At 37.5% G+C, this 20,545-nt stretch overlaps 1 protein-coding gene across 2 annotated transcripts; it reads left to right on the plus strand.

Moving 5' to 3' along the window:
• The first annotated feature begins 12,960 nt into the window (after positions 1-12,960).
• Positions 12,961-20,545, plus strand: LOC105050036 (WPP domain-interacting protein 2). 2 transcript variants are annotated; one of them, XM_029266095.2, is made up of 3 exons: positions 12,961-14,516; positions 18,586-18,705; positions 19,770-20,545. In XM_029266095.2, the coding sequence occupies exons 1-3, from the start codon at positions 13,334-13,336 to the stop codon at positions 20,441-20,443; spliced, it is 1,977 nt and encodes a 658-aa protein (XP_029121928.1). In that variant the 5' UTR covers positions 12,961-13,333; the 3' UTR covers positions 20,444-20,545. The 2 variants fall into 2 exon arrangements, with proteins under 2 accessions (XP_029121928.1, XP_010928194.1); XM_010929892.3 differs by lacking the exon at positions 18,586-18,705 and having other exon boundaries at positions 12,966-14,516.

Raw genomic sequence — 20,545 nt, forward strand, 5'->3', positions numbered from 1 at the left:
TCGAGCATCATCTTGATGATCGATGGCCCTCAAAGGGTAGAATTAGAAATATTTCAAACTATCAAAAAAAATTTTGATGATATTATGATAGAGATCATAGTATATCTCACTACCAGATAGAATGGAACCTATGGGGTCACATATTAAAGGATTTAATCTCAAATTTATCAATTGGACTTATGAAGTTTTAATTAGGTTAGGGTTTATTGAAATCCTATTAGGTTTATGAGAACAATGCTAGCACACGGTTAAACCTAATTCTTCTTGAGACTTTGATTTGATCAAGTCTATAACTTTGAACCTAACCTAAATTTATTTGGATTTAATTTGACTCTTAATTATGAGTCCAAAATGATTTGATTAAGTTAATTAGTTCGTATAATTATCCTAATATTATTTCTTCTTTATTTCCTAATTATCTCTAAATATGCATGTAGAATATATAGAAGAATATATGGCATATTTTTTTCTTTTTGAAAATTATTGGGCACCATATCCCAGAGGGGCCCACCCCCTCTTATGTGTCATGGCGTGGAGGAGAGAGAGTGAGATCCATGCCCTATCTCTTTTGGCTAGAGATCTCTTTGTGGGGCGTCAAGAGTTGGCACCCCAACCACCTGACATGTATTCCATGGATACCTATTGTACATACTTAAAAGGACTGATTAGTTATCATTTATATCTGATTTTATTTGACATAAATCAGATTTAAAAGATAGAAGATTCTTATGAGATAAGAATCTACCTTTTTAAGTTGATTGGGTTCCTAATATGTGTCTGGGCAATGTCTATATATAAAGGGTGGTCTCTAAGATGTCATAGAATGAATTTTTGATCAATAAAACTCTCCCACTCTCCATCTCCATGCCTCCTCTCATCATTTTCTTCCTTTATATGCTCAAAAATTAGGTGCTCTCTCTTCCACATGCCTAGAAGAAGTTCTAGTGACTTAGCGATCAAAGATCGAGGAGAAAAAGAAGAAAGCTGCAGATCAAGAAGTTGATTTCGTAGTTAAGATCAAAGGAGTTGATTAAAGTCTTCAAGATCAAGGTTCTACTTGAGAAGAAGAATCTCATATGAGAAAAAAAAGTTTGAGATCGATCCTGATGGATACCCATAAAGGTCGGATACGTGTACGGCTCAATCTTCTACAAATTCATGATCATCAATAGTGGTGAATTTCTACCCGCACATAGATAATGAGATCTGATCTCATAATATTTTTCTAAATTTTAGATTGATAATATGTATTTTCTTTGGGCTTGGGTAGGTTTAGATCTGGTATCTTGCATGTGGGGTTAAAAGATTTAATCCGATTTATTTTTCGCTGCATGTTTTTAAAGTTTTGAAATCTACACATGCTGCCTATCCGATTTTCTAACACTATAAACATAAGTACCAGAAGAGGATACTGCTACTTTATTATGTTTACAGATGATCTATCGAGGTAAGAGTATGTCTATCTTATGAAACACAAATCAGAATCATTTGAAATGTTCAAACAATTCTGTACTGAAATAGAGACATAGACTGAGAAGAGTATTAAAATCCTTCGATCAGACTGAGGAGGTGAATACCTCATCAGTAATTTTTTGACATATCTAGAAGAGAATGTGATACAATAGATCCCTCCTGGAGCACCACAATATAATGAAATATTTGAAAGGAGAAATCAAACCTTGATAGATATGGTCCGATCCATGATGGACTTTGCAAAGTTTGTCAATTTTCTTCTGAGGATATGCTTTAAAAATTGCCTGCTATATTCTGAATAAGATATCGAGTAAGTCTATCGATAAAACTCTTTATGAGATATGGATCGGGCGTAAGCCGGTGCTCTCACACCTTAAGGTCTGGAGATATCCAGCTTATGTCAAGTGTTTAAAGATAGATAAGCTTGAACCTAAGTTCGATAAATGCTTGTTCATAGGATACTCAAAGAAAATTAAAGAGTACTATTTCTACTTCGCTACAGAGTAAAAAGTATTTGTCAGCAGTAGAGTAGTCTTTTTGAAAAAGGAGTTTCTTAGAGAAGAAGCTAATGCTTGTAAAATTGAATTTGTTGAAGTTCAAGAGATAGAAGGACCGACACACACAGAATTGAATTTGATTGGAGAATCAAATCCGGAGCTAGTAGAAGCACCATTGAGGAGATCCGGTTGAGTACCGTATCAATCAGACAGATACTACAGTTTCTTGATCTAGGATGGTAACCTCATCAAACTTGATGAGAATGATGAGGATCCGATCATCTATATGAAAGCTATGCAAAGATCCGACTCTCAAAAATAGCTTAAGGCCATGAAGTCCGAGATGGAATCTATGGAGATCAATAATGTATGGATACTAGTTGATCTATCTGAAGGAATAAAATCTATAGGGTGCAAGTGAATTTTCAAAAGAAAAAGAGGAGCGGATGGGAAGGTGGAGACCTATAAAATCCGTCTAGTTGTCAAGGGTTACTATCAACATTATGGTATTGACTATAATGAGATATTTTCTTCTATGACAATGTTTAAATCTATTCCGATTATGCTTGCTATAGCTGCACATTTAGATTATGAGATTTGGCAAATGGATGTCAAAACTGCTTTCCTTAATGGAGAGCTGGAAAAAGTGCATATGATATAACCTGAAGAGTTCACATCTACAGATGAGTCTAAGATGTACAAGTTGAATATGTCTATTTATGGACTTAAGTAGGCATCTAGGAGTTGGAACATACATTTTGATAAGGTGATCAAAATGTATGGCTTCATTAGGAATGGAGAAGAGCTTTGTGGCTATCGATTGTGTAGTCATCTTCTTTGTACTATATGTAGATGACATACTATTAATAGGAAATGATATTCTGACTTTGCAGAGTATGAAGTTATGGTTATCATCATAGTTCTCCATGAAGGACTTGGGAGAAGCATCCTATATTCTAGGAATGAAGGTCTGTAGGGATAGATCTAAAAAGTTGCTTGAACTGACCCAATCTACATATATTGATACCATGTTGAAGCAGTTCAACATGAAAAATTTCAAGAAAGACTATTTTCTGATAGGCCATAGAATTACTCTCTCTAAGAAGGATTGTCCGACAACCCCTCGGAGAGAGAGCATATGAGCAGAATACTATATGCTTCGGTAGTGGGATCTATCATGTACGTCATAATATGTATGAGATCGGATGTGGCTTATTCACTAGGGATAGTAAGTAGGTACCAGTCTGATCCAAATGAAAATCACTGAAAGGTTGTGAAGACAACTCTTAAGTATTTGAGAAATACTAAAGACCAGTGGCTTATCTATGGAGATACTGACATGAAACTTATGAGATACACTAATTTCAATTTTTAGTCAGATTGTGATGATAGCAGAAGTATATCGGGCTACGTATTTTACATTGAATGAAGGAGCTATTTGCTGGAAGAGTTTCAAGCAACACATTGTGGCCGATTCTGTATGCAAAGCGGAATACATTGCTGCATTCGATGCTACAAAGGAGGCGGTGTGTTTGAGAATATTCATCACCAAACTGAGAGTTACACCTTCTATTGGTGGCCCTGTCCTATTGTACTGTGATAGCTCTGGTACCATAGCTCAGACGAAAGAATCAAAGTCACATCAGTGCACCAAACATATTCTGTGTTGCTATCACCTGATACGAGAGATCATGGACTGTGGTGACGTCGAACTTCAGAAGATCGATGGAAAGAGAAATTTAGCCGACCTCTTCACCAAAGCTCTTGAGATCAAAGAGTTCGATGATTTCAAATGGAAGATAGATATAAGATACTGCCCCGACTGACTTTTGTCCAAGTGAAAGTTGTTGAAAATTGTATCCTAAAATCAATCATGTGACGATTAAATTTTTTTTGTATATGAATTATTTATTAATAAATAAAAGTTATTTTGATATTATTCATCACAAAGTTGCATCTTCTTTGTAGAACTCTTGTGTTGTGACGAAGTCTTTAAAACTATGTTAGTAATTGATAAGGAGAGGATTTATCATATAGTTCTTAAACATGTTTGCAACTAAATGATACGTCATTACAGGATAATAACGTTTATCGAGTGGAGGTTATTATGTACTATATGAGTTGGTTGTCCTCTTAACCAAAGAGTGTGGTGGCATTGGTATAGCATACAGATGAGATGTAGGAGTACATCATCATGGAACAGGTGACTCACCTGCTGAACGTTCTGCTGTCAAGAGCTGCTCGCGAAGTATATGGGCATAAGTGTCCTTCAGACCTGAGATCACCATAGTGACTTGCAAGCAATTCATTGTACTTTGATGCCGGACTATCTGAATTTTTAATGCAGTGATGGAAGGCTACTAGATACAGTCAAGTACTTACGAAGTCTGTATGTGGATCAAGTTGGGATTGACCCCTCCAGATTATAGGAGCTGATGTATCACTGTATTTTAATTTAGTAAAGTCTTGGCTAAGATAATCTATGAGATAGATTTGAAAGGTTGAAATATAATATGGATAAAATATTCTGGGTTGACAGTTAACCCTAGATCATCCTAGAGCATTCAGGATCAAAGGGATGAATTATCCGGTAACCATATGTATGGTTTTGAAATATTTTTCTATGATTATTCGACCTATCCAGATGTCGAAAATCATTGCTAGATGGTATCTTTGATTAGTATAAAAATTGATTCCTGTGCTATCGGCTTAATGTTTGAACCAATGGAGTCACGTACATAAGTCAGACGACGTAGGAAAGTATTGACCTGTGTTTATATATCTAATTCGGAAGTACTTGACTTGATTGAATATATAGATAATCTGATTGAGAACTAAGTTATAGGTCAAATGGGATTGAAGAGTTGACTATGTCTAGCTAGCATTATATATGAGGTTCAAGTTCAATCTCGAAGACGAATATTTTTTGATCTATGATTCAAGGAGCCTATGAGAGATTAGACTTAAGTGGTAATTAATTTTAAATTAGATTTGATTTAATTAGATTTAATTGGATTCAAAATTTTAAGTTAGACTTGGTCCTAAGTCCTAAACAGTTTAGGATTGACAGTCTTTCAAAATTATTTCGAATCAGCTTCGAATTGAATTCGAATTGAACCAATTTTGGATGAGATCCTTAAAGTCCACTTTCACTAAGACTCTCTCACCTTCATGGCTGACTAGCACCTGATATGGTGTTGGTTGTGGGCCGTCGCACATGGGTGTGGGCGTGGGTGCAAAGTAGGCACCATGTAAGACGTCAATCGTTTCTCATGTAGAAATCCTCCTTTGATAAGTTGTAAACTGATTCAAAGCTTATTTGAATTAAGAGTCCTATTCTTATTGGATCATGAAAATCATCTATAAATAGAGAGGGTCTCTACCTATGGATACATAGCAATCAAAGTGTGAGAAAGAAGAGAAAGAGAGAGAGAGGTGTAAGGCATTATGGGCATCCCATCCTTGGCGTGTCTCCCTCCTTGCTGCCCCTCTTCTCTTTATTGTGGGCTCTCTTTGAGCATCCCCCTTGTTGGTGTGAGGTGTCACACCAGCACCTCTCTTTCCTCCCTTGTGGCCTTGCGAAGGTGCTTCGATCTGAAGTTTCATCCTATTTTTCTGCAAAGTTTGGCGTGCGAGTGAAGTAGAGGGTCTACAGATTCAGACCTACGCGATGGTTTGAATCTAGATTCTAGAGATTTGATTTCTATGCTGCTGCAATCCAGATAAATATTTGATCTTTATTTAGTTAGATATATAAAAAATTTTTAGATGTAATCCTGGTTATCCGTGAGAAATAGACTTTCTTTTCCTTCAATATGTCCGTCTGTATCCAATGATCTATGTAAAACTTTCAGTCCGATGGTGACTTAGAACTGGAGTGCTCTACGGTGAACTATCGAAGGCTGTACAGTCCTTCCCGAAACCTCTGCATGGCCACCTCCTCGAAGGTCCGATGGCTAGCCTCCTCATCTTGAGGAGTCTCAAATCGATAGTATTCCTGCAAGTAGAAGCAATTATATATTAATAAATAGAATATAAACCTATCATGAATTTAAAAATTAAACATCATTGACTTACCAGGAATATCTCTCAGGCTGCATCATGAGCCCCTGATGGCCAATTAGAGAACTTGTTCACCAGTCTCGACATCAATCATCGGATGATGCTAGTAACCACACGAGGTATCCCAAGCTCTGTAAATATACTGAAAAATTTATTTTGAACAATAAATGTTAGACTCTAAAATAGCTAAAATTTAAATATATTCAGTGAAGATATATAGTACTTACGTATGGCTCTGAATATAGATGAGCTCTCTATCCTCCGATCGAGTTGAAGGTGCCATGAGCCAGACGAATCCTCTACCATGCCTCTGACTCTGAGAGCCGAACGTGGCTTCGTGTGACTGTGAGGTCACTGGTGGCCCCATATCGTCCGAACCTGAGAGTATCAAAATATCATAAAGAATGTTATATTAGATAATAAAGGATAAAATAATATAAAAAAGAATATCTAAAGTATTAGATTTTACCATGTGTACGTGTGGCGTAAAAGCATGCGAGCTGGCGGCATGAGAGCTCTCTTCTCCAGAGCTCTCTCCTCGGCTGCGACGGCTCCAATCTCGAGAAGACATGATCTATAATCTCTAAAAATAAAAATAATTATATATCATATTAGATTAACTGTGTACCAGAATAAAATAACTTGCATCCCATGCCTAATTTTTTTACCATTTTTTTTGAAGCATAGAAGCTCCCAACAAGCTTCTCATCCTTCAGTAGCATCTTCTTTATTATTGCTACTATCCTATCATAACAATTGATCGTCATATTAAACTCGACCTTCAAATTCAACAACTCTGACACAGTTGATAATATAATGTGTGTTTCACATTCCGGCCATAGCGATTCATCAGCATCTTTCAGCATATGATAAAAATCGTCGTTGCCAACTTCTGTATCGTCCTCCATATCCTAGACAAATTCAGAACCAGCCACATCCATAACCATGTCTACCATTCTATCTATGCTTTTGTCCTGTTGAAGACTTCTAACCCTTGTAATTGTCTCCCACATCTCTCCATACAGGTACCAATGCTTGTAGTTTGGTATAAATGCACACCTATATAAATGGGTAATTATTGTATTTCTATCAAGCATTTCTTTATTGACACATCTCTTATAAGGACAATGAGCCCATCCTTGAACTAGGAGTGTAACATTCTCAAAAGCATAATCACAAAAGTACTAGACACTCTCCTTATATTTAGCAGAAATCATCCCATCGACTACTCGACGGTCCATCCAATTATAGTCCATGGCACACTATCTAAAGATTCTGCATATACAAGTATAAGATAAAATATTCATCAAATATTTTATCATTTAAAATATCTTATATAATAAATGCATCCTAGCATCAACTAACAGGTATGGAAGGTCCTATTCCATTCAAAACATATTAATTCTGTAGATCAATTACAGTAATCAAATGATACGCAATAGGGATCGAAAATAATTTCGATAGTATTTTTTCTTAGTTTTTTTCACATGACTGAAAATATGTGAGGAGAACTAAAGAAAAATATTGTCTGAAATTTTTCTTAAATCTTTAACATACTATTTGATTACTGTAATTACCTATAGAATTAATTGCAATTCTCAAACTGGATAGTCAATTGATCAATGTACATAATTCTTCGATCTATACAAAAATATATAAATATATGGATGTTATAGAATATGTACATTAATCAAAAGATAGATCTATCATTATATGCAATGTAATACTTTTAAAATTTTTAAAATATTAATTTTTAAGTAAAGGATATTATTGCAAATGGAGACGGTCAGAATACACATCCTGCGCATGCGGACTTAGAGCATGCTAGACGATTAGGCCATCCGAGCACACCAGCATGGCATCCTAGCAAGTCCCATCTTGGAGGTTCTAAAGTACCGAGCGGGCTTGCAAATAGGATTGCAAATGGGTCGGGATGGGTCAGGCCACACTACTCCTTGAGTTTGGTTCGAAATTTTTTTTTGAATTTCAAACCAGGCCTAGGGTCTAGAGTTCAATCGCTGAGCTGTTCTAACCACCATCGGAGTAGATGAGCAGGCTAGAACCGATTAAGTGGTGGCCCGATCTCAAACTCCTGCTGTCAAAGACAGTAGGGCTACTCTTAACGAAGAGCTTCCCAAAGTAGTTCCACATTTTCAAAATAATATTAATTTAAATAATATTAATAATAATATTATTAATAATATAATTTAAATTAATAATATTACTAATTTAAATATTATTAATATTTAAATTAATAATATTTAAATTCAAATATTATTAATTTAAAATTAATCAGATAAATATAATTTTTAATTTTAAAAATTTAAAAAGATGGAAACGGATTGTGGCGACGGTGATGGAGCTGTCACTGTCGCTAAAAATTACCTGATGGCTCCGACGATGGTGTGGGTCTAGTGGTGGGTCTGGCAGCGGGTCGGTAGCACGACGCTTCGATGACTGGGCATCCGAAGGGGGGAGGGGCTGGGGGAGAAGGGGGAGGCAGCCACGGATTTAGTCCGGCAAGGGGAGGGGCGAAGGGAGAAGGGGGAGGTAGCGGAGGGCCCGATCCGACAAGAGGAGGGGCAGTCCAACAAAGGAAGATTCGACGGGGGCTCCAATCCAGCAAGAAGAGGGCGATCCGATAAGGGGAGGGCTCAAGAACATGCAATCTGGTGAGGAGATGCTGAATCAGAGGCAGGGATGGCAGCATGAGGGATGGGGGGAGGACGTCGGGGGCTCCGATGGCGCGATGGGGGAGAAGGGAGATTAGAGGTGGGGGGAAGAGGGTAGGCGGAGGGCGATCCAAGAAGGAGAGGGTTCAGGAACACAAGATCCGATGAGGGAATGCAGGATCGAAGGTAAGGATGATGGTGCGGGGGCTGGGGGGAGGATGTCGAGGCCTTCGATGGCGTGGCGGGGGAGAAGGGGTACCGAAGATGGGGGGAAGCTGGGAGGCAGTCGAGGATCTGAGGAAATTTTTAGGGCAGACTATTAGCAATGGCAAGCTTTCATCGCTAAAGCCATCGCTAATAGATATTTTTAAAATTTAAATTTATAGTGACGGTAAAATATTTTTAAAATTTAAATTTATAAGCCGTGGCTAATAAGTATTTAAGCTGTCGCTAATAAGTCTGCAGAGCGGGGGAGAAATCTGAAAAAAAAATTTAGGATTATTAGCGACGATAAATTACCATCACTAATAAGATAAATCCATCACTAATAATCTTAGAAATAAATTAAAAAAATAAAATTACTTGATTATTAAAGACGACAAAAAGCCATAACCTTGTCGCTAATAATTTTAAAACCATATTAAAAAAATAAAATTATTTGATTATTAGCGACAGCAAAATGCGATCGCTAATAAAATAACTCCATCATTAATAATTCTAGAATCAAATTAAAAAAATAAAATTACTTCTTATCAGAGACGTAACTTGTTGCCGTTAAAAGCTTAAACTATCGTCGTTAATAATTTTTTTTTTACAATGATAAATTTATTGGTCACCATTCGCTATCGATAAAAATTATTATTAATGATGATAAAATTACCGTCACTCATAGCCATCGATAAAAAACTATTTTCTTATAGTGTGAAAGCATTTCCCCAAGTTCTTAGATGTCCAAATAATTACACCTTGTTGCATATGAAAAATAACAGCCTATCAGTTCAAAAGAAATTGATATTTAAATTCATATTGTCAATACAAAATTTTGTTGTTACATACCAAAATAATATCGAAAAGTAACTGCAACTCTCTCAGCATTAGTACTCCTTAGACAGTATAGATCAGTTAGATTTGTAAGGCTCAATGAATTATTGAACCAATGATTTAAGTCCCGATGGGATGGGAGCTGTCCCAACCATCCCATCCTATTTCTTTAAGTTTTCGACACCAGAGATGGATGCGGGACTCCGAAATGCTTGTCCAGCCTCCATCCCGACCATCCCGACTTCATCCCGATCGGATCAGGTGCTGGTATGGCCATCCCGATCAAGCCCTAGTGTGGGCTTTCATTGTCGGATGCCGATGATGAGGGAGAATAGCCGCCCATTCATCGACGGAAAGGGGAAAAGAATGAAGGAGAAGACCATACTGATCTTGTCTATTTCTCCTTTCTCTATTGGTGCGTCGGCATTGGCGTCATCGCTGGAGGAAGCATAGGCATACTAGATGGAGGACACCTCAGGACAGAGAAGAGAGGAGGGAGAGGAGAGGGGAGGACGCCGACGGCAAGTAAATTGAGATGAAGGAGGAAGACCGGAGGAGAGAGGAGAGGAGGGGAAGGAGTCTCGATCGCTCGGCATGGAGGGGAAGGAAAGGGATTTTGAGGCCGTTCGATCGCGCACCACAGATAATTTAGGGATATTGTGGTGTGTTCAAAATTGTAGGATGAGATCAAAGAGAAATTATTGCATGCACCAAGTGAACAGGATAAATCCCGAAGCATATGCATGGTGGGTAGCACGCAACCGAGAATCGGTGAAATGCAAGAGGTAGCATGGCATGACGTGGTGTGTTATCCACTGTGAGATTTGAAACGGTCTAATTTTATTCAGAATAATATATAAAATAATATATAAATTAAATAATAAATAAAATATTGTATGGAATGATGAGGTTGGCCTTGAAAGGGTCGGATCAAAATTTATCAAAAAAATAAAAAAAATAATGTATCGGAACATCCGATCGGGATGGGATGGGATGCGGGGTGTCCCATTCTAGCCAAAAATCAGGACGCTTCATCCCATGAGATTTTAAACTTTGTATTGTATATTATTACATAGTTTCTCCTCAAAAAGTTCTTTATAACCATTTGGCACTATCTTGCATATTTATCGCATCCCGTCCCCATCAAAAACCAGGATGTCTCTATCCTATGAGATTTCAAATCTTATACGGAATATTATTATATAGTTTCTCCTCAAAAAGATCTTTATAACCATTTGGCACTATCTTGCCCATTTACCTCACGCATGTAACCTGAGATCGTGATGCACAGATGTCCATCTCTTCAGACAGGAAAATAACGTGGACCTTTCTGCCAATGGAACAGCATCAACGCACACTATCAACTACAAATATGAAGACTCGGATCTCATTTCTTTTCCGATATAGACGAGGTTCAATTTTCTCGAAATAAATATGATTAATAAAAATAAATATGAAAAAGCTAAAAATATATAGAAAACAAATTTCAACTTCTATATTGATCTTGCTTTTAAAATCTTCATTTAATTTTGAGTCGTTTTAGAGATATACCTGTTAAAATCTTTTCTGAAAAAAATTGCTTCGACTGGCCTGTTTTGAGGCCCATAAAATAGAATTTGCATTGACTGCTCAACTTGCTTTGCTTATTGCATTATGCTCCACTTGCTTCGCTCACTTCACCCCCAAGAAAAAGAACACTTTTGTGCTCTTTAGGGCTTGTGAGTTCAAGACATATTCAACAGAATTTAAGTTCTTGCTGAATGGGAAAAATTAAGCAAGCAGTTTTTCCATATCATGTTAAATGCATGGCAAGATATAGAATATTTTCCAAGGCCAAACATGATACGAAGTTTGTGAAGGCATAAATAGAGGGAGATCCACACTGGATAGAATATGCACACAAAGAGTATAGGGTCGCAAGCAAGTCCATGTGTATTCTGCACTTGGTATACCAGCTTAGCATACACTAAGCTGATTCTTATCTACCATATGTCTCTATCTGGCCATCTTAGCTAACGAAAAAAAGAGAAGAAAGTGTTTCACCCGTTCTCCCAAGAGAATAGAACCCTAGCCATTCCCATCTCCCGAGCGCCACTCTTCTCTTGGGTTCTGGCCAACTGTAGAGGTTGCCTCATTTTCTCCCAGAAGCCCAAGCATGGTGAATGTGGCATTCTGAAGCTAGAGATCGCTGCGCCCAGTGCGAATATCTTAGCTACATGGCCATTTGAGGTTGGGTCGAACCCAATCGGCTCAATGACAATGTTCGACTTCAGCAGTGTGACCTCCATGACTGCACCTCACATAATCTCATCGTCTTTCATGATGACCGTGGCCTACACTTTGGACCGTGACAGGATGCCATTCACGGCTCAAGAAGGCGAGACTCGCCATGAGGCTCATGTGTTTGCCTTTGGTCTGCGGCATAACGACAACCAATGATTCAGGACTTGTCTATAAAACTAAGCTGAGCTCATTCTTAAATCAAGTTGATGGACGTTGATGACTTTTGAGTTAAATAGACGAACTTCAAAATAATACTCTCGTACATAATTTTTTCACTTAGCATTTGATCAAACATACTCAAGCTTAGTTTGTGATTGGCTCATTTGTTTAGAACAACCTGAGCGCAAGCTCAAATCAAGCGACTCACTCAACAAAGCTAACCTATAAACCCAAGATACAAAGCAAACATTGAGAGGTGGTTCTGATAGAGGTGGATGTAAAACTTCTAATGAATTTTGTTATTAAAACCTAATCCTTTACCAAAATAATAATAATAATAATAATAATAATAATAATAATAATAATAATAATAATAATAATAATAATTTCCATGCCTAAAAAGGATTATCCACGTGTCGTTAATTAAAGATCCAATAATACGTAATCTGTGTGGGGATGTTGTTAACATCATTGCTCCACACACAAAAAAAAAAAAAAAAACACGCAGGAATCACCCGTGTAATTAACTGATGACGTGTCCACTCTTGACTGGTAGTTTTCATGTTTTTGTATAATGCGGCTAAACTGAGTCCAGATTGAGACATTTCTGTAATTATATCTCATATCCAGTGGCTTCTTCCAAACTAACAAGTGAACAAATACGTGCCTACGCAAACACCGCCACGTGTGCGGGTCCCACCGTCTTCCTTCCACGTAATAATAATAAGAAAACGAATAATTTATCCATATTATTACGACCATTTATGCCCATTTTTCTCATATGTATAATTTTTCTCCTCCCCTCCCCTCCTTCTACCGCGCTAATTTCTAGGGTTTGCAGTCCGCCCCTTCTGATACTTCCCGTCCCTGATTCCAAGAACCTTAATTCTGAAACGAAATCACGGAAAGGTACGCTTTTTCTCGCAATTCGTGCTATAATATTTACATTTGAGCTTTTTTCGCCGGGAAATTTCGTTGGGATATCAGTGGAACCGTCCGCGTTCTTGATTCCTTGTGGGTCGAGGAATTTGAGTTTCTTTGGTTATTGCTGAATTCTGTTGTTGTAGTTTCTTTGGAGATCTGGGGAATTCTGTGGTAGATCATTGTAAGTTGGGCTAGGTTTAGGTTGTTTTGGTAGGTTGAGGTATGGATTTAGAGGAGTGCTCGAAATCTGGGTTTGAGGAGGTGGTAGAGGAGAAGGAGAGTGGAACCCTAGAAAAGATGGCACCTTTAGGTGGAATTAAGGTGGAGATCAATGGCGACATAGGTCCTGAAGAACATATTAAGAACCATTCCCCGGTCGACACAGGGGGTGCTGGTGATGTTAGGGAGGGGAAAGGAAGTGTATCTCCTGCTGAAGCAATGGTATCGGCTCCCATGGATACAAAAGTGAATGGAGCTGGAGTTCGAATGGAGAATACGGCTGGTTTGCCCCTGAGGTCAATTGTATCTCCTCCAATTGCAGCTCCTGAGGTGGTGGCATCAAAGCCAACACCTACAAAGGGGTATGGATTAAAGAAATGGAGGAGGATAAGGAGAGACTTGAATAAGGATGGAGCAACTGGTGCTGATTCTGCTCAGGTTCTCAAACGCAGGCTTTCACTTACGGAGACTCAAAAGGCTCGTGACGAGAGCAAGCAGAAGAGTGATGAGGGTTCAATGGCTTCTGTGGAGTCGAGGAATGCTAGAGGGGCTCCCCTTGCAGTTGCTGGTGGCACCTTGGATCCAGAGCTTGGACTGTTGGTGGCTGCTGCTGGCTTCTCTATTGGCATGGATTCTGAGAACAGTGAGGACCGAAGTAGCAAGTCTTCAACAGCTGCAAGTGCTCCAAGGCTGAGGCATGAAGCAGTAGGATTCGGGAGGGAGAGAGGCAGGGTGAAAAATTCTGGTGGGAGAGGATCAGGGAATGTTTTACAACAAAGGGGTCAACAGGGGAGAGGAGGTGGCTTAGATATCAGTAAGAAATTTAGAGGAGATCAGGTTAGAATTGAGAAGGAAAATTCCCATTCTAGTGTAGAGTCTGACTTGAGAAGCTCTGATGCAGCTTTTATGCAGAGGGGCAGCGTGGTTAATAATGCAAAGCAGAGTGACAAGTCCATAAATGATGATGGATATCACAGCGATGAAGCTCAGCCAAGTGAGGAAGTCCGATCACCTTACCACAAGGAGAATGGGGGGATTGAAGATTTATCAAAGGTAGATTTAGATGCTGAATTATTGACAGAAGAGAAGGTTGAAAAAAGCAAGAGTCACTGGCGACATCCAAATCTTGATCCTTTTGTGGAGTCACTTATTTTGCTCGAAGCAGCTCAGCAAGCTCTAGAAAGTGGTACAGCCTGTATCTCCTTATGGCTCTTTCTTTTTCTTTTGAGCAAAGATTAGGTAGTGCACTTATTTGCTGTTTTTATGTACAATGATTTGCCTCTCCTCTTTGATGCACTGTCAGTTTCATACGATTGTTGCTTTTTTGAATTATACACTTTATTCTGCTGTGAATAGTCTTGTTAGATCATGTTGTAGAAAATAACGAGCTTGGGCTGCTGATAAACTAGAATAAAAAATGTAACATTTGTTTTGTTCATCATTAATCTGCTCTTTCTGTGGTGCTATAGTGGGCGAAGATATAGACAGAAGCACTGAACATTGTCAGTGTACAGGTTATCAGGGAAACAGCAATGGTTCTCTTTAGAGGTTTAAGTATTCTAACTTGTCTGTCAAAGGCTAAAAAGTATTTGTTAGTCACAATGTTATCATCACAAATTCGATAATTGTTTCTACCTTTGCGATCAATAACATTTGCTAATATGTTTCATGACAAGAAGACTGAATGCTGTTTCAGTTGTTACCGGAAAAGTAGGTTATTTTTGCCTGGCACTTGATTTATTACAACATGTGAATTGATATCATTGCTAATTGTTCAAAAGGATATAGGTCTTGCATTTCATGTATGCTATCGTATTTCTTGGTACAGTCCTTTGCCTCCTAGCAATATCTTTTTCTTGGATCATTTTTTACATAACCTAGTCATTCAATTTTTCTCATTCATATGGTTATTTATAGAATCTTCAAGCCATTAGATGTGATCTACTATCTATAAATTGCTTACACACCAAAAATTATGTAATTTAGTATCCCCTAACCTATGCATAAAGTGATTAAAAAAACATGAATGGTTTCATATTATTTGGATTGCCCAACTTTTTGATACATTTGTTAAGGGTCTATAGATCACATGATTTGTAACATATAAATAGTTTAGAGATGGTAGATCACATCTAATGGCTCAGATCGTCGATGTTGGACCCCATTGTCTGATGTAGATCCAATCAAATTTGAGTGGAGATCCACTCAAGTGTAGCCAAGTCTAGCTTTATACATACATACATACATACATATAGGCATACATACATACATACATATATAAAAACATATACACATACACACACATATATATTAATTATACATATGCATATGAATCTATATTTGTATATATGAATGTATAGACATACATACATGTACATACATACGTATGACGGATGTACGTGTGTGTACACGCACGCGTGTGTGCACACACACACATATATATAGGGCAGATATGGGTAAGGTCAACTGGATTTGGATTCAGATCTGGTCAAATCAAAATTGGACAATGGGGATCTTACATCAATGATTCAAGCCATTGGATGTGATCTACTATCTCAAAACTGCTTGCATACCAAAAATCATATGATTTGAAGATCCTTAGTCTATGCATCAAGTGATCAAAAAATATATTTAATTCAATTTTATTTAGACTGTTCAATTTTTGACTACTTGATGTATAGACTAGGAGTCTTCAAATCATATGATTTTTTTTTGTATACAAGTAGTTTTGAGATGGCAGATCACATTCAACGGCTTGGATCATTAATGTAGGACCCCTATTATAGAGTTTTAAATTGACTGGATCGGAGTCCAAATCCGATCAATCTGATTTTAGCCTAGTTCTCTCTCTTTCTACATATACACACACACACACACACACACAAACACATATGTATATATAACCATATATGTACAAGTATATATACATCTATATATGTATGTATACAAGCTACATTCAGGGTGAATCTCTACTCAGATTCGGTCAAATCTCTACTCAGATTCTGTCAAATCTCTCACTCGAGGTAGGAGATCACATATAATGACTTAGAACATCAATGTGGAACCTTCATTGTTCAATGTTGATCAAATCGGACCTGAGTGGTGTTCTACTCAAGTGTGATAGATGTTTGCTATCTTGGTACCAGACCCGTACTGATACCATCATATTACAGTGTCAGTATATGGTGTGGTATGGTATGGTACAGCATACTGGTACAGTATCAGTATGGTGCAGTATGTCCCGTATCGGACAGTACGTGATGGTACGGCAACCACTAAGTGTAGCCAAGTCCACACACACACACACATAAAGAGAGAGAAAGAGAGGCAAGTTGTTTATTCTCCACATTCTTTTGTCCTTCAATGTTATGCCTAACAGAAAATTTTTTCTTAAAAAAAAAGCAACTCATTCATCATAATCAAGCTTTTTTCTAACGTCTGCCGAGGGTTTGGAATGCTTTGTAACCATAATTGATTTTTTATCCACTCTAGCATAATATTTTGCTGGGTCAATTGCCTTTGCTTTGCTATGTGAAATATTGCAATTTCTGAATTTACTGAGTCATAACCTTATGTGGTGCTATCCAGCATCAATTTTTTCACATAACAAGATGCAAGATCATCTCTTGTTGATTCCGTGGGAATATCTTCTTAAGAGCCATCTAGCCACAATTTTTAGTTCTGCTTGCTTTCTAGATTGGAGTGGCATGGCATACTTAAATTATCTTTTATGGATGGAGTATTCGTTTTTGCATTCTTTTGCGAATAAAATCAGAGAAAATTGTCTTGATTTGATCCAAGTGATGTCATGTTGTCATGCTAGAATTGCAGGTTGGACATTAATGAGGATAATTACCTCTTCTATGAAAACCATCTTTTGGGGGCGTATAAGGGACATGTTCACACTGTATGTGTGCCACTGCTTGAATGTTTAAGTAGCTGTGTGTGCATGTTCATGTATTCTTTGATGGACACATGTGTATATTTAAAAAGTTGTTACCAAGATCATGCACAAGCTATTTGTTTCTTCTTCTAACTTCTGCCATGAAACCTTGCATGCAAATGGAAAAAAGTAACACACAACAAAAACTAAAATAAGTGATTCTGTCAGAAAAAGGGAGCGTGTTGATCAATAGTAATAAAAAGAATCTGAGAAAGAACGCGAGTCGTCTCTTGATCGCAATCATCAATAATCCTCTTTTTACTTGCAGATAGGATTAGTGCTTCCCAGATTAAACAGATTATAAAGCCAACCTCTGGTATATGGTCTAATGCATCAAATGCCTTATGAGATGGATCCAACAATACAAAAACCTTTAAAAATAACCTTTGCTACTTGGAAACTCCACTATCCAGGAACTTATGAGAGTTGAAACTTTTGGATGCTATGACATGATATTAGTTTTTGGTATTCAAAGTGGAGTGTCATAATTACGTTAGCTTGAATTATGAGCACTTATCCTGTATTTTTTGAGAGTCAGAGTTATGATGGATGTTAAAGGATATTAAAGGACTCAGAAGTGTTTGGAATGAAACTTCCAGTGAAGTATGATAATAATTCTCCTTCTGAATATAATATAACATAATAAAATTTTATGCTACTTAGCACTGACTGGTCAACTGAGTATACTGTTTAACATATCAAATATATGATCCATATATATGAACCTATTATTTTCTTTTAAAGGACTGTTGGAGATCAAAGTGATTGACACTTAGGATAACTAGAAACTTAACATTAGCTCCCGCTTAAGTAAAGCGCCTCCTTTTTAACATTTCACAACTGCATAATACATGCTTATTAGCAGTCCATGTATGCATAAAGTTACTTGTATGTCTTGTATGTTCTCAAAGCTATCAAATAGGTGATGGTGCAAGGTGCATAGCAAGTTGTTGCAAGGTGCAAAGTTTCACTTGGGAATCAGAGAATTCATGAATGACGCTAGCTGTTAATATCTGCTAACCTTAAATCACTTCATTCTTATCACCATGCATTTGCATATTTTGCTCTTTGATCCATTATCTGTATTGTCATTTTGATTGTAATCAAAAGGGTAAATAACGAGCCTTATGGCATGCATTTATAGTCATGATTTATGAACCTTTATTTGTCATGCATTCCAATCAAAGGCTATCTTTGAATGCTTTCTCAAACTTCTGCATAGGCCTTTTAGGTTTTGCCTTCTTGTTTTATTGTCATCCCATCTGCTTGGTGATGCAGTTAAATTAGGCCTCATTTGTATTTTCTTTTTAAGGAGAAAATAACAGCCAAAGCTATCAACCTTTAAGTTCTGAATGTTGTTTCGAGCTTGGAACCATGCATTTGGGTTTCCTAGGCAAACCACATCTTTTGTACATCTGTGATGCACAAACAGGTTTGTTTTACCCAGCTTATCATGAACTGAAGTTGCTATGGCAGGTATGTGTCTTGTTTTCTTTTATAGTAAGTTGAGTTTAAGATTTATGATTTCTTAATATAGGTTTAGAATAGGCTTCTTAGGCTTCAGATTGCTTGTATGACCATGGATTCAGTCGGCTTATCATTTCATTTTGTTTTCCTCTTCTCCTTGAAATTACATGTATATTAATGTTGAAATTCAGATATATACTACTTGTAGATCTGTTCATCAAGGATCTATACATTAAATTGGTATCATTGCTGTGAGATCATTTAAGTCAAAACCATGAAAACCTAACAATGAGATCCAACAATGTGATAAGAAGTTTGCTTTCACATCTACATAGTTTGTAGGTCTAGACATAGAGGACTAATCTACACTAAGCTGTAAAGGCTTATCATGTCTTCATTGCTCATGACTATATTTTCCTGATATCATGCTCATTCTGTGTTTGTTATGAGTGTCAAGCATTCTCTAACGTATTTGTTGCTGATTTTTCCCTCTAGTTCCTAGTTTTTTTCCCCACATATCCACTGCTCTTCTCTACCATGATCATCTAACGTGCTTTTGCATGACAAATATCTTAAGATACTTATTTTATAGAGTCTTATATCTTGTTTTGTAAAATTTTGTCAACATCTTACTCTTTTCTACTATGGTCAGACTCTAAAATTGCATCAGCTAGAGCATGGGGTATTAAGTTTTTAGATGACTTCAGGTTCCACTGAAGCAAACTGATTCTGCAAGATTCTTATGTGACATTATAAAGCAATAAAGAAACTTTGTTGGTTAACTCAATAGTTATGAACTTACACCTTTATGGATATATGATGCTATATATCAAACTTTTTAGTTGATTCTGTGATTATCTAAGTTGACCAGATACTTGTAATTGTTGATGTTCAAGATAGTTACCTTTCAGGCTGAGACTATGCCAGCAACGAGCAGAACTCCCTGAAAATGTTTATCACTTGCATGTGTTTGCACAAAGTTGCTTCATCACATACTGATCAATTTTCTGTAATGTTCTCCCTGTTCAGAAATTGAGAACATTGGGGAAATTGGGAAGGAGCCAGGTGTTGATGACTTTGATGATAACAATGAAGAAGCAGAAGGGAGTAGCTCCCCATCTCCTGCAGCTGATTCAGGCCAATTGAATCGAAAGATGGAACATCTTCAATATAAACTGGAAGAAGCATTGGCAATTGTCAAGGCTAGAGAATCGAAGGTGCTCGAACTTGAAGCAATCCTCAACACAACTGAGTTGGCAGGCAAGGAAATAGGGAACACTGATCTGCCATTACTTCAAGAGAAGTGCAAGGAGATGGAGGTTGATCTTGACAGACTGCTTGAGAAGAAGATGCAGGCAGAAATCGAGTATCTGATCATGACAAGAACTACCCAGAGTTGGAAACTCCAGGCAGAAGATCACATTGCTCTCCTTGAGGACCAGAAGTCTCTCGCTGGGGATCAAACACAGATTATGCTTAATTGGAGAGATACTGAGAATAAGGTTATCATGTTGAAAGGGAAAATGGAGGAATTAGAGGCTTACTGCAAGGAGCTGGTAGGGACTGGAGAGGTCTTGCGGCTGCAAAATAAAGTCTTCAAGTCTTCCCTCTGTTGTTTTATTCAGCTGGTAATGTTGTCCATCGCCTTTGGGCTGTTTCTCATGCAGCTGTTTGCCCCATCTCATGGGGTTGTACCCACCTAATTTTCGGAAGACAAGTTTCTCACGTACTTACAATCGATTTCAGTTGTAGTTTTTGTGTAAGATGTTATCCAGCAAATATGAATGTATATGCTGCCTTCTTGA

This window comes from Elaeis guineensis, chromosome 8 (genome assembly GCF_000442705.2).
Source record: "Elaeis guineensis isolate ETL-2024a chromosome 8, EG11, whole genome shotgun sequence".
In the NCBI taxonomy this organism is placed as follows: Eukaryota; Viridiplantae; Streptophyta; class Magnoliopsida; order Arecales; family Arecaceae; genus Elaeis; species Elaeis guineensis.